The sequence below is a fragment of the Lates calcarifer genome, linkage group LG19, assembly GCF_001640805.2.
Source record: "Lates calcarifer isolate ASB-BC8 linkage group LG19, TLL_Latcal_v3, whole genome shotgun sequence".
Lineage (NCBI taxonomy): Eukaryota > Metazoa > Chordata > Actinopteri > Centropomidae > Lates > Lates calcarifer.
Genome location: NC_066851.1, coordinates 5,307,471 through 5,322,162, shown reverse-complemented (window position 1 = coordinate 5,322,162; position 14,692 = coordinate 5,307,471). Strand labels below are relative to the sequence as shown.

General features: G+C 42.0%; 1 protein-coding gene across 2 annotated transcripts in view; it reads left to right on the top strand.

Moving 5' to 3' along the window:
- The window catches only part of sobpa (sine oculis binding protein homolog (Drosophila) a), a 39,423-nt gene that overhangs the window by 20,604 nt on the left and 4,127 nt on the right, over positions 1-14,692 (top strand). The window contains exons 5-6 of one of the 2 annotated variants that reach the window (XM_018695216.2): positions 5,344-5,439; positions 11,356-13,390. In XM_018695216.2, the coding sequence (XP_018550732.1) occupies positions 5,344-5,439; positions 11,356-13,389 (2,130 nt within the window). In that variant the 3' untranslated portion in view covers position 13,390. The remainder of the gene's footprint in view (positions 1-5,343; positions 5,440-11,355; positions 13,391-14,692) is intronic. The other variant, XM_018695218.2, reaches the window with a different exon arrangement.

Below are 14,692 nucleotides of genomic sequence, written 5' to 3'. Positions count from 1 at the left end.
ACCTGATAAAAAGAAGTTAACTTTGGTTTATCACGCAGCATCTATAAGGAGATTTATGATATTTGTTCATGTAAAATTGAAAATAACACAAAATATGTAAGGATTACATTCACTTTATATTTACATACACTATAATTATACATTACTCATACTTTATATCTTTATATGTCACACAAGTAAAGACACCTGCATGTATATATGAACGATGTCTTTTGCTCCGACAACATTCAAAAAAGCATGAAGCAGGTAGCGAGGAGACTCCAGCTTGTGCTTTACAGGTCGTGTCTGCCGCAGCGCAGGGCTTTTTGTTCACACCATGAAATTTCCCCCCGGAGACCCCAGACCTCCATCAGTGTCTTTCCCCGGGAGCTCCCTCCAGGCACGAGGGGGCAGAGTGCTGCTTCATGTCAGCCCAGAAATGTCACATCACCTCAAACGCACACACACAGACACGTCTGCTCCCTTACACACAGCTCCGTGGTTGCCTCCCCGCTCCCGAACACTCCGCAATTTACTTTGCATCTCCATCGCCTGCCAAGGAGGACACGCACGTAAAGCGAATAAGAGAGAAGTGGGTGTCTGAGCGCGCGTGTGTGTGTGTGTGTGTGTGTGGAACTCTACTTTGTATGTGTATGAATGTAGCTGCTTGTGGAAATTTTGTGTGCATGATGAAGTGTGTAATGTGTCTCCATATTGCAGCTCAAGCTCACTGGTGGTTAGGAAGCCTTGAGGCCTGCCTGACACAGCTTCAGGGCACGGAGAGGAAGGTGATTATCTCATAGCTGCCAGCCATTCAGCTCAAATAAAGACAAAAGTAACTCAGACTAACTAGGCGTTGAGATTGTAGAAGTAGAGCCACGCATATGAACTTGCATGTCTTTGTGTCATTTCTTAAACTTGTAGGTTTCGAGTCACGTGTGGCAGAGAATGTGCTTCTTTTCTGAATTTGCAGGCACACCTCATATTGCGCATTTTAGAGGTATTGTGATGATGACCTTGAGCAGGGAATACACTTTGCAACCTTGTGAAGTTCTAAGAATATTCTGACAATTCACAAGGTAAAGATGTTATTCTAGAGCATTTGCTACATCCTTTAAAAAGGCATTTAGTACAAGAAAATTGCCCTGCATCATTCTTCCTGTAATAGAGACAAAATTCAGAGATGTTTGCCACAGCAGTTTGCTAGATCTGTATAGTTCTATATATATATATATATATATATATATATATATATATATATATATATATATATATACATATCTTGCTATAGAGAAAACTTAAAAAAACAAAAACAAAATGGCAGCATCTGTCTTCACTCAAATCAAATGATTCTTTGAACAACTACAGGTTCTTAAACAAGGGTCAGACTACTACAGCAGTGGAGAGATGATTACTTAGGTACAGGAAATTTTAAAAAATGAAACTCTTTCTTTTAAAATACTACTGAATACTGCAAAAATAATAAAGAAATTGGGAAAAGTTACTCCTCCTCCAGTCATAAATAGAAATTGCTTTATATTAAGCAAAGAATGTTGGTAGATAATCTCTGAAAGAACCACTAACCCTAAGACCTTCTTACAAAGCCCTAGTTTTTGTGTGTACAGTGAAATGCAAAGATCAGGACCTTAATTATCTAAAAATATCACTGTGCATATGTGTGTTAATCTCCATGGTGCAGAGCAAACAGAATAGAACTGATTTTGGAATGGCTTGTCAAATCAAATTTTTTGGAATAGTGTGTTTTCCCACATGTCGTGTGTGTAGCGCCAGGACTGCACCTTCATATCAGGATTTGGGATGAGCTCCACCGTGCTCAAATGTGTTTGTCTTTGGATTTGGAAAGCCTGCAGATGAGCGTCTTTCTTTGGGACATGCAGCACTTTTGGCAGGTGACGGGCACACACACCTGGACATGTATCTGTGCCCAGATGGAAGCTAGCGCGGTGGCAGCTGGTGTGACGTCCCCTCAGGACGGCTGAGTCGCCAGAGGGGAGCTAGGCGGCCGATGTCCTGCTCTGTCGTTCTTGTAAGGAACTTCAGCTGGGTGGCAGCTGCAGCTTGCTGGCATGGTGGAGCAGCAGTAAAAACAAAAAAACCCAACTTTAAACAGGATGACACAACTGGCATTGAAACGGCATTTCCCCAGTGTGCTGAGGCAAAGTGGTAATTGACTTTGACGACAACACTTAACGTTCTTTGAAATCTCTCTTAAAGCGTCGCTGCCAGTATCTGATTCTATGACATGACAGAATAGATTGGAAAGAGAGGTTGCATTCAAAATCAAGATATTATCAGGTTATTACAGAATAATATTGTAATAATCTATCTATCTATCTATCTATCTATCTATCTATCTATCTATCTTAATCGCATCTCCTTTATCTGTGTGTGGCTCCCTGTGTGAGCCTCACGCCTCGTTCACAGTGCCAACACCTCATTAGTACAATATGCAAATGAACTGGCGCAGGGCCAGAGGGTCAGAGCACAAACTGGAGACAGAATAATAGCACAATGGTGCATCTTTGTGTGTGTGTGTGTGTGTGCGAGAGAGAGAAAGTGTGTGTGTGTGTGTGTGTGTGTGTGTCCTGAGATGCCTGCCCAGATTCAGGTGTATGTGCGTTTACCTGTCTTTGAATGTGTCCGTGTGAAGTGTCCGCACTCATGCCGGAGAGGCATGGTGCATTTGTGTGTGTGTGTGTGTGTGTGTGTGTTTGTGTGAGAGGGAAAGAAAATAGCTGAAATGGGTCACCCTACACCCACTGTTCATTTAGCGTACTGACAGCTTCTAAATAACCATGACCCCATAATCTCTGATTTTGTTTTCTCCAACCTTTTGTGACAAAGTTAAAAATTCCCCCATGTTACATTGTAAAATGTCAGCGCTGAACAATGTTTTCTGTCAGATACTTACACTGTATCCTTTTGCGGTACAAATAACAGTACGCTTCACAAGACACAAGACAGCAATGTTTGATTTATGTCATGCTTGGAATGGGAAACCCTACCTGGAGGTGAGGGAAGCAGATGGAAGCAGAGGCAAACTCAATCAGTCTTTGGACAAAAAATGTAAAATATACGCCAGAATTGCCCTTTGGTATCATCGAGAGATGAACAGAGCCGGAGGCTAAATTACCCATGACAAATCAAAGGTTGCAGTGAGCAGTTTAAAGGGAACATGATATGAAAGAAAGCCGCTCAGGCCAGTGGTTCACCTGTCAGTGGCATAGGCTCAGTGTGAAATGTCAGCTTGAGGACGGCAAACGGAATGACGAACACGTATAATTGCGGTTAAATCTTTGTTTCTGGTAACTGTGGCTCGATGTCCTGTGGCTGTAAAATATGAGCTAATTATATCACACTGAGGTCTATATTATATAAAAGTACATTTCATTTATTGAAACACAATGGAGCAATTTGGCATTGTGCCAGGCAAAGCTTCTCCAGTAACTTCTTTGTAACAGAATTGCCCACACCTGGCACAACAGCACTGACTGCCTCAGTTTTCACACTGCGCATAATGAATGACTCACAGAGTGCAGGAGAAGGTGGCTCCTTTTCCAGCTGGTATAAATGTTTAAAGGAGTTTTGTATATTACAGCACATTACAGCATGGGAAATTAAACCCACAACAGTCACTATTTGAGGGAATTAATTATAATCATGTTAGTTTACCCAGTGTAATTGTTATTTCTATTAGAATATGTTTTTGGCGAGGGTCACTAATTAACTAATGGTAGCGGTAGTTAATGTTTTTACAGCAATGTTATGTTCATCTCTAAGCCAACCTGTTCTAAGTATTGTATAATGAAAATTAAATGAGACGGTGTAAATCACCAGCATGATTTTACACCTGCTTATTGCAAAACAACCTACAAGTGACTTTAACCATCTGAAATAAAATACTAATTTGAAATTATTTGTATTAAATCTGCAATTCATTTACAAGGATCTGGTCAAATTTTTCTGGCAGGGCCTGAGGTTGCCATGAACAATGTCTCCTTGATGCAGAGCAGCGGTGTTTCTTAGGTACTAGGTTCATTGTCCAATTAGAATGGATTCAACCGTGCCAGGTAATAATTCTGCTCTTTGTGTCAAGGTTTTATTCAGCGTTATGGCTCAGTATCATGGATGTCCCATCAGTTAAGTTGATGGAGGCCCCTACACAGTCACGATTCACCCACACAGGTGTTTTCATTTGACTGATTAGACTTTTACTCAGAACAGTGTGGGTGAGAACAGACTGTGTTTGATTGACATCTTCCTCACTCTTAGCCAAGTTAGCTTTGTCGCACCTGTTAGGGTGGGACAACCTCCAACTTTAACTGTAATTACACTGAGTTCATGTCTTGTTGTTCAGACTGTAAGAAGTTGAGTGGGAGAAACTGTTAACTTCAGCCTCTTAGTTGTTAATTTGAGTGGAAGCAATTTCTGACAGCTAAGAAGTGTCAGCAAACCTGTAGCAAAATGGCTGCCAATGTGGTTTCTGGGTACATCAAAATATAGTCCAACATTGTCTTAAATTCAGTGGATGTAGTCATTTAAAAAGAAGCTAATTAAAATAGCTAATTTAGGCTAATTATATGGTGTGTAAAAGGCCAGCGATGGGGGAAAACATCTATGGAGTGTGTAAAGGTACCCAGGTTGGAATAGCGTGAGGTTTTTGCATTCTTTCACCTTTTCTGGTCTTTTCTGTTCACTAATACATTTGACATGTCACAGTAGGTAAAGTGTAAATAAATATACTTCCATATAATAGAGCTTTTCACACAATGACAATTAGCGGAAGTCTTATCAACAAGAATGAGGGACAGCACCTGTGTTAGTGTGCAGGGCCTTTGTATGACTGAGGACTTGGTGGCTGTATGTCTTATTAATGGCTCAAGCCTTGCATTTGGTATTACAACTGAATATATCTATTTAAAAGAGATGTTATACAGACTACAGGGCATTTCATATATTATATAGTGCAGATTGATATAACTAATTTTCATTTCAAATGTGTTTAATTTTCCCTTTTTTATCTTAAATAAACGTGTGTTAGAATGAACACACCGCTGTGGTAGCAGGCAGCACTCTAACACTCTAAATGTCTGATCTAAATGTCTTGCAGACTCCTCAACCATGCACATGCATGCATACGAAGTCACACACACACACAGTTTTGTTTCAGAGAGTCCCGTTGATTGGTTTGTCCACAAACCAATGACTGTTCACCCATTTTACAGTCACCATTTCTGTTCATCTTTCTCAATGTTGTTTTCCATTTCTGAGTTTCCTTGTTGCCTCTGTTCACCTGTTTATTTTGTCCATTCGTAAAAAGAAGCCATTATTTCTCCCCCCCAGGCGAGAGACGACGATGGCCTCGGTGGGAAATTACCCCAGAACAGCTTTACTCAGGACACGCCCAGGCTTGTCTTCAAGACAAACAGCGATGTGCTTGTAAGGACCATAACCATTTAACACCAGATAGAGTTTAAGCTTGATAGCTACTGCACAAATATGTTTTGATGTTGTTCTTTGTTAAAAGTGTATAATTTTCCAGCCATTTCTTCCTGACATGTCACTGGTTTGGTTCATAGTTGGGCATTACTATAAAAGTAGACATCAAACATCAGACTCAGATCAGCCCAATAAATAAGAGACAGTAAACAAGCAGCACTCCTGTTTTACATAAATTCTGCATATATTTAAGTTTGGCTTTTCATAACTTTTTGCATGCGTAATCATTTGCTTTGCTCATTTTCATTGTTCATCATATTCAGTGACTTTGTTGGAATTATCAGACAAATGCAAACTCATCCAGAATTAAAGTGGGTATGATACTATTGCAGTGGTAACACATGTATGATGAAACTAAGAAATGTGTGGATTTACTTATTTATTTTTTATATTTATTAAGTGTTTTGATTTTGATTTGATTTGTTTTACACAGAGCATTCATGATTTAGGAAAGTAATTTTAATCATAATTTCTATGGCATTTATGACATATGTCTAATAGTAACACTGTACTCAGGTTAATCTCTGAGACTGTAGCGACAACCACTAACAAGAACTAAGATGGGGCAAGGCACAGAAGCAGTCAAACATGCAGGTTTTAAACACAACCCTGGGTTAGCCAAATCTTTTTGGACATTTTTTTTAATGAACTGTTAAATTATATTAAATTTAAATTATAATCACAACTGTATGTTTCAATCATCCATCAGATTACAGACGGACTTCCTTGATCTTTGACGTTCCATATATTACAAGCTGTCTGATTGTCTGACTTGACCCATTGGACTTCCTTTTAGTGAGGTTGTAGTGTTTCCAGATCATGGCAATTACTTGGGTACACATAAAAAAAAAAAACAAGTCAATAATAGACCAAATTTTCATACGTTACATACATTTTGGGTATTGCAATTATTTGACATCTAGCTGAGAGTTAGAGAGAGAGATCAATATCACTTACATACACATAAGCTAAATATGAAGCTATGAACAGCAGGTGGTTAGCTTAGCACTGAAAACACAGGTAAACAGCTAGCCTAGCTCTGACTGACCATCACAAAATCTGCCTACTAGCACCTTGTTTGTTCAATCCATGCAAAAACTGAAAGTCAGATTTTAATGCATTTGGACAGTCTTTATGCAAAGATAATCAGCTGCATGCTGCAGCTACATGTTTAGTGTTCAGACATGATAGAAGTATCAATCTCATTTCTTTCCTCTTGGCAAGAAAGCAAATAACTGTATTTGTGTCAATGTCAAATTTTTGCTTTAAGTAAAGATGTGCCAGACAGCCCCATGCTAGCAGAGATAGTTGGTCTGACAGAGGTCCAGCCTGCTGCTGTGACATTCAAATACAATCCACCAGGTCTGTCTCATCATTCTTACAGCTAGAGTTGTTTAACTCGCTGTGTGTGCGTGCGTGTATGCTGTGAAATATAGTGCAATTGAGTTTCACCTGGCCAAGTGAGAATGGCCTTTGTATGTCACATCCATAATGACTGATGGTAATGGCTGGCTGTGATAAGAGCAGCCTCACAGGGAGTGTACTTCTGGCCCTCTCTGGCTTTTATCTACAGTTTAAACTTTTCATGCTCCATTCAGATTTTAATGAAGAAGTCAGGTACACAGTGTGGCCAATATAAAAAACTGGAGAGGATATGAACCAGATATGTTTCCCCTTTTGTGAGCCAAGTAATTATAACCATCGCACCAGATATTTCAATAAATGAGGCCACTGTAAACTGATAGTTTGGCTAATCATAGTAATAGGTCCACATTGCAGATGGTCTGTTAAGCATTGCCAAAGTTTAATTTTCTTGTGTAAACTTCAGGGGAGCTTTACTCTGTTTTCTTTTTCCAATGGACCAGGTGCTTTAAGATGACAGTCTCTTGCTACATAATCTAGGTTCTGGACTGAATCCACAGTGCAACAAGCACAGTGTTTTCTGTTTGCCTCTTCACAGCACTGATGGACTTGAATTGTGAGGCGTGGATACTTTGCTGCAGATTGTTTGGAGTGTGAGACACCCTGACTGAAAACTAAGCGACTGGCTCGCTTCAAGCACCTGGTTCATTTTCATGGGTCTAATCCGTGTGTTTTGCACTATGTGATTATGCCGGCAATCTGAGAAGTGTCAAAAGAATCACATATCGACCTTAACAGGGGGGATATACAAGCCTGTCCCTTTATGCACTTTTCCTGCTTAAACCTCTTCATTCTCAGATACCTCTTCATGCTACATATAAAACCACTTCAGGCACTGCAGCCTCTTATGAAACCGTACAATCTCTGCACCGTCTGAAACTCTCCTGCCTCTTAACCCTATGCAACCCTCCTCCTCTTCTTCCTCTTCATTATCTAAATCCTCCACATGCTCTGCAATCTCTTTAACATCTGCAACCTCTTCCTCTTCTTCACTGCTTGAAACTTTCTCATCCTCCTCTGCAACCTGTTGATCCACAACTGATATGTCATGTGAAACCTCTTTCTTTTCTGTGAATGCAGCAATTAAATACTCTTCATCCAGTCCCTTAACCCCTGAGAATGGCCTCCGATCACCATTTCAAGAATCACCTCACTTAACTTGTTAATTTAAACTAATTACACACTTAAACTAGCTTGGGCCTAATCTTGGGATTCTTACATTTCACTGGCTTCATCTTGGGGTCAGGGGGTGAGAGGAGGAAGAAAACAATGTCTGCTGAGGTGATTGCACTTGTTTGGAAGCACGATAATTGTTGTAATGCAAATGGTTAAACTACACGACCAATGCTGGTTTGTTTGCCACGATGGAAATAAATGACCATAATTACATCCAACTGCAAACATCTGTGTGCAGGAGTGGGGAGAGAGCGAGAGAGAGAAAGCACAACTCCATTAGCGTAATGCGCAGTGAAATTTCACTCACAGTGCAGAAAGTCGTTAAGTGCTCTCCATCTGTCTTTCTGAGTCGAGGAAAATTTCAGTACATTTATTATTTAAAATATCCTGGGCCTACCATTATCAAACTCAACTTGCGAGAGCACCTTTTTGACTTTTACTCAGTCATGGCTCATTGAATTAGCTAGGACTATATGGGCAGTTAAAACGTGTGGAATTGAAGGGACTGACATCTGAGCACCACCAGTGTTTAAGCTGAGCTGTCGCTTTGTAAGTCTCTGAACTGCTTTTGCCGCAGTTCCATATGTTACCCAGGTGTTTGTCCTGAGCTCTATTCATTTGCTAGTTTCCAAAATTCCTCCTTAACTTATTATAAATGCAGAACTATAGTATGTCTTTAAAAACTGTTGTCCTTTTGAAAGATGGCTCTGTTTGAATCAGTGCACATCTGATGTAAAACACATAATCTATGCAAAGAACCTGATGTTTTACATGTGTGGCAGCTGCAGGACAACATGCTATGTATTCTTTGGAAATTCCTGGCCACTGCTCCAGTGCATCTGCCCAAACAGCCCATGTGAGTCCGCTGTCTTTCAGCTGCTGCCAGACAGCATCCTGCCAAATACACCAATGTTGCTATGCAGCGCTCAAAGAGGAGTTTATCCACCTTCCGGTTGCATCCTTCAACTTATTAACATTCAGCAGGGGGGCTTAAGGGTCTGTGTGATGGATGGATGTCGTTGAGGGGTCTGACAACTGATTAATGCCTTAATTATCTCCAGCGAGGACCTGCCACTCCTCCCAGAGCTGACAGAGTGAGCTGTGTGTGGCCTGACGAGTAACGCCGTGTTCAGGGCTCGCCCACTGCTATCTGCTCTACCAGGGTCACATTCATTTTCTCCCCCAAAAAAATGTGCACTTTTTGTGCTGAAAAGGTGTACAGTGATGAAACAGTGCAGCAGGGTGTTTTGGGATCTTTGCCACTGCAGTGAGTAAGAAAGACAACTTTTCATTTGAACCTGCCCATGTTTGGATCCACTTCTGGTTTGCTCTCTGCATACAGTAGTGAACCTGCCTTAAAGCAGCATATAGGGAGAAATTTAGTTTGAAAATTTTTGGCTCTGATCATGCTTAATAAATTCCAATATGGCTCTTAAAGGTTGATCTGATAGTGATCTTGTAATTCTAATAGCTGCAGTAATACACATAGAACAATAACTAATTTGAGTTCCAGAAAGAACTTGAATGACATAGTGAGTGCCAAGAAGCTGTATGTTGCGGTCTTGAACCACAAAAAGAAAAATCCAAACAAGTACAAAGACAATTGATTGTTATATAATTGGATTCTGGTAAACATCAGGAATAGAAGTGAACAGTGGAAATTAACATATTCACAATCTACTCACATCACTGTCTGGGATGACGTATTAGAGGTTTGTGGTGTTGCTGTATTGCATTGGATTATATTTTCAGGTGTTTTGTTTTATTTTGTCCAGACCTTATAGTTATGTGTTGTCCAGGCACAATCATAAAAGCCCTTTGTAATACACTTCTCCCCCTGACCCAGTATTCGTACACGTGGAGCACAGGGTAGCAGTGTAGTTTTTATCACTGAAAAAGTTGATGGAGAAGAAAACAGTGCTTTGCTGCTGGCCAAGTTGTTGAAATCACAGAAAGCTCCCAAGGCAGTCATATTTTACAAAAAGATTCCATCATGGCTGCATTTCACTCTGGTCTTTTGAGTCTACCGTAAGTGGATAAATGGGTTTCCCCTTGTAACATTGTTGAAAAGTGATCTGAAAGGACAGCTCTATATTCCTGAGGAAAAAAAAAGTTTTTAACACAATAGAGTATTTTAATTTAGACAATATGCATTTGTGTTACTTCCTTTCACAACATGTATAAATGGCAATACTTGTCATTTCGTATAGTGTCCCAAAGGAGCTGACTCAGATCCTTTTTTAAAACCTCTCAAACAAGCTCTTGCTCTCAGACTTAAATTGACTGACACCTAAACCAGTTTTAAATCAGTGAAACTTTTTCAGTAATAATCACCACCGCCAGTTGCATCATGTATGTTCAGCCAAATTACAAACAAAGACATAGTAAATAGCTTGTCAGTTCTTAGCAAACCTGACTGTGTATCTGATGTAAACGTCAGAGCTTAAAATTGAGAAATAGGAAAGTTCTGCAGTAAGCTATTGCAACAATAGCCTGATGCCTCTGGAGAGACTGAAAGTAAATCATCACACCGGATAAAATGCCTTCTCAGATCATCACTGATTTGGGGTGTGGCATTAAGTGGAAAATGCTTGAAAGATGAAACTTGCAGCAGTAGAATTCAGTATTGATTAAGATTAAGGATATTTAAGATAAACATTAGGCTATATCTCTCCAGCATTTAAACAGTTAACACACACTTCAATACTGAGTGTGGAAGGCCATTTGAGGGAAATCATCTTTTTGTCTTGTTGTGCTTGAGGCGTTGGTCTCCTAGGGATCTGTGGTTAAATGAGACTGAGAATGTCTTTATTGCCAACAGAAGGTGGAAATGGGCATTCCTTGTTAGGACAGAAAGTTAAAGACAAAGTCACTTCAATAGCACTTAGCAGCAGAATGCCATCATGTGCACATTTACCACTCAGTAGAGAAAACACATCACTGTAGATGCATGCACAAACACACACAATACATTACTTGAACTGAATACATACACGCATATGCATTTATACAGTCGTCAAAGTTAAGTGGTTGCTCTTGACAGATCTGTAAAAGTATTCAGAAACAGCACCAGTTTCCTTAAAAAGATTCTCTTTTAAATGTGTTTATCTCCAGATGGTATGAAGGCTGAGCTTCTGCTTTACCAGGGTACTTCAAAGGAGAATGTGTTGTATTTCATCAAGAGCAAATTAGAAGTCTTTTGTATGCAGGGAGACAGGTGCTGATAAAGTGTGTATATTGTGTGTGTTTTTGTTGCAGGTGTGTGACTGGTGCAAACATATTCGCCACACTAAGGAGTACCTGGACTTTGGTGCTGGTGAGCGGAGGCTGCAGTTCTGCAGTGCCAAATGCCTGAACCAATATAAGATGGATATTTTCTACAAGGAGACCCAGGCCGCGCTTCCTGGAGCACTGTGTAACCCAGGACACGGGCCTGGTGGGGAGGGTAAGCCAGAGTGCAGTGGAGGGGTACAGCTGCTCACTCCTGAATCCTGGGGAACGCCGTTAACGGACCTACGCCGTAAAGCTCCCTCACCTGGGGGGCCCTCCACCACCTCTGTTTTGGCCTCGTCCACTTCTTCTGCCACCTCACCCTCAGACACTCCTGCTGTGTGCTCCCCATCCTCCTCCTCCTCAGCCAAGATCCCCACACCCAGGCCCCATGAAAGCCCCACACTTCCTCCTCCACCTGTTCCTACTTTGCACCCACCAGTTGGAGTTCCCCCTGGTAGCCCTCCCATGGTAATGACACCACGGGGACCCATGCCCCTGCCTCTGTTCATGGAGCATCAAATGATGCAGCAGATCCGTCCACCGTTTCTTCGCCCCTCTGCCCACCCAGCAGGGCCCAACAGTCCACTTTCAAACCCCATCATACCTGGCATTGGTCCACCACCACCACCGAGGACCCTTGGTCCAGCATCAAGCCCCATGCACAGGCCCATGCTGTCTCCACATGTCCACCCCTCATCCAATCCCAACCCTGGCATGATGCCCCCCCACCCTGGTCTCCCCATGCCAGGCCTACCCCCTTTCCCTCCAGTCAACATGATGCCCAATGGACCCATCCCCCTGCCCCCAATGATGAACTTTGGCATGCCATCCTTGGCTCCATTGGTACCCCCACCAACTCTTTTGGTTCCTTACCCTGTTATTGTACCCCTCCCTGTACCAATCCCTATTCCAATCCCAATTCCCTTTAACCCCAAAACTTCCAGGGACCAGCCAGAGAGCAATGGCTCTGTCCGCAGTGCTCCAGAGTCATCAGAAGCTTCAGCTTCTGGGCCCCACTCTCCAGGTTCCTCTGGAGGTGACAGAGGGGAGCAGAAAGTAGAGCCAGCTGGTGCGGAGCGTCTCTCTCCTGTACGCTCAGAGAGAGGCAGGACAGCGTTGGTGGACTTGACTGTGAAGGCAGAGGAAAATTCTGGCAACCTGTGCCCAACCAGCAGCCCAAAACTTATGGACGGTGTGATTGATCTAACAGTTGGCCAGAGATCATGCCAACAGCAGGTCATTCACAGGATGCTACCTGGGGTCCAGGTCAAAGTAGAGGCAGAGGCTGAATCAAGATCCCCACCAGCTGCTGGGCTGGGGAGGGAAGGGAAGGGCAGTTGTGATGGGGGGGAAGGAGTCCTCTCACAGGGTCTCCTCAGTGCTCCGCAGCTGGAAGGGTCCACACACCCAAACACACTGGAATCATCAGGCCCACCCAGCCCTTCTGGCAATGCTGATTCTCCAGTGAGCCAGCTAAATCCCTCTATCTCCAACCTTACCCCACCACCCTTACCCAGCACAGCACGGACCCAGCCCCAACTCCAAACTAGCCCCGGCACCCCATGTAATGTTATTGTCAATGGTACAGGATGGCATTCGCTTCTCCCTCCTACCATTGAGTCTTGCTCTGACCGAAAAGGAGACGGGGTTGCAGGAGAAGGAGAGGCAGAGGAGCAGCCAGCCAACGGAGAACTGGAGCGTGAGGCACTGAAAGAGAACAATTGCTCAGTCGGAGACTGGGAGCTGGGGAAACGGGGCTCAGCACAAGATGAGATGGCAAACACAGTAGAGGGTAAGCCAGACCCTGACTCCAACCTGGAGGAGGGCGAGCATGCCTATGCCCTGCCGCTGCTGTCTACGGGAGGCTGCGTGGTCATCCAGCCTGTGCCAAAGCCCGGTGCTGACAAGACGGCCATCCTGTCCTGTTCCATCAGTGCTCCTTTATCAGCAGCCGGGAGCCCTGAGCTGGAGCCACCGCTGAAAAGGAGGTGTCTGCGAATTCGCAATCAAAACAAATGAGGTGTGCTCCTACACTTTCATGCATTTATGCATACTTTATATTTTCACACTCTGTATGAAGTATGACATCACGCAGATTTATTCAGTGACATTTTGTTGTTCACAGTAGGGCACCCATCAGGTAATCAGTTAGTTCTGATGTTTCAATTTTTTCTCACTCCTCACTGTGTTTCTTTGAACTATTTAAAAGTTGTTTACTATTCATAGTCATCATCTTAAAATTTGGAAAATTCCAGCATCAGGGTTATTTTATGCTTTGTCCAGTGTCTCATGATTAACAAATTCCTAAGCTTTAACTTCACTGTGACAGGTGTACAGGTGATGTATTTGAATGTCACCTGGAGGGGCACTCTCAGGGACAGACTCTGAAAGGGTTAGTGAACCAGGTGGGAACATGATATGAAGCCCATTTGTGTAAAAATGAAATGAAACAGCACACCTAAAAAGGAGGTGTTAATACATCTAGATGACGCAGGGGGTGTCTTCCCCAAGCACTTATAGAGCACAAATAAACTCAACTATATTAAAATAAAATTCAATATGAGATTAAAAAACTATAAATGGCAAGATACTAGATGGTATGCATGTGCAGTTCATTTTGTTGTTGTGAAGAACTTCTTGCAGCAGCATGTGTAGCTGATGCATTCATTCACCAAACATTACATATATGTTTTCATCTTGCAGGAAGAGTACTTGTTGCTTTACGTTGACTGGCAGAATACATCTGTGAGCCTCAAAATGGAAATAGGAAGTCTTTCATGTCAGAGGATTTATTCAACACATTAATAACAATTTTAATGATGCACTCCTCGGGTTATTAATTAAATGAAATTGTATTCAAGAGCAATTGAAGTCCAATTCAAGTTGTGGTAATGTGAGGCGACTGCTCTGAATTAGAGTAATTAATAGTAACAAAAGATGGAAATCGCACTGCTAAAAGCACACGAGCAGCTGAAATGAATCATGGCAGTGAGGGAGAAAATGTACAGTAACCTTCAGATGCACAACTTTTGATCACTGGTATAGGAGAATGCAAAATCAGTTTTTTGTGTCTCACCTTTGCTACTTGTCTGCAATATTACAAGGCATTATGGAATAACTAAAATATTATGTTAAATTTATGTCACCAGAAATAGATAGCTGAATATTTAATCATTTATTATTTGCACAAAAACTGAGTGAGTGTACCAAAGAAAATAAACCCAAAATTAGGAGGAGCTGAAAACCAGCCTTTTCTTCGGTTTAATGGTTTTAACAGCAAAATTGTTCTTGTGTGGTTCTGGAGCCCTGTTGCTCTGAACCG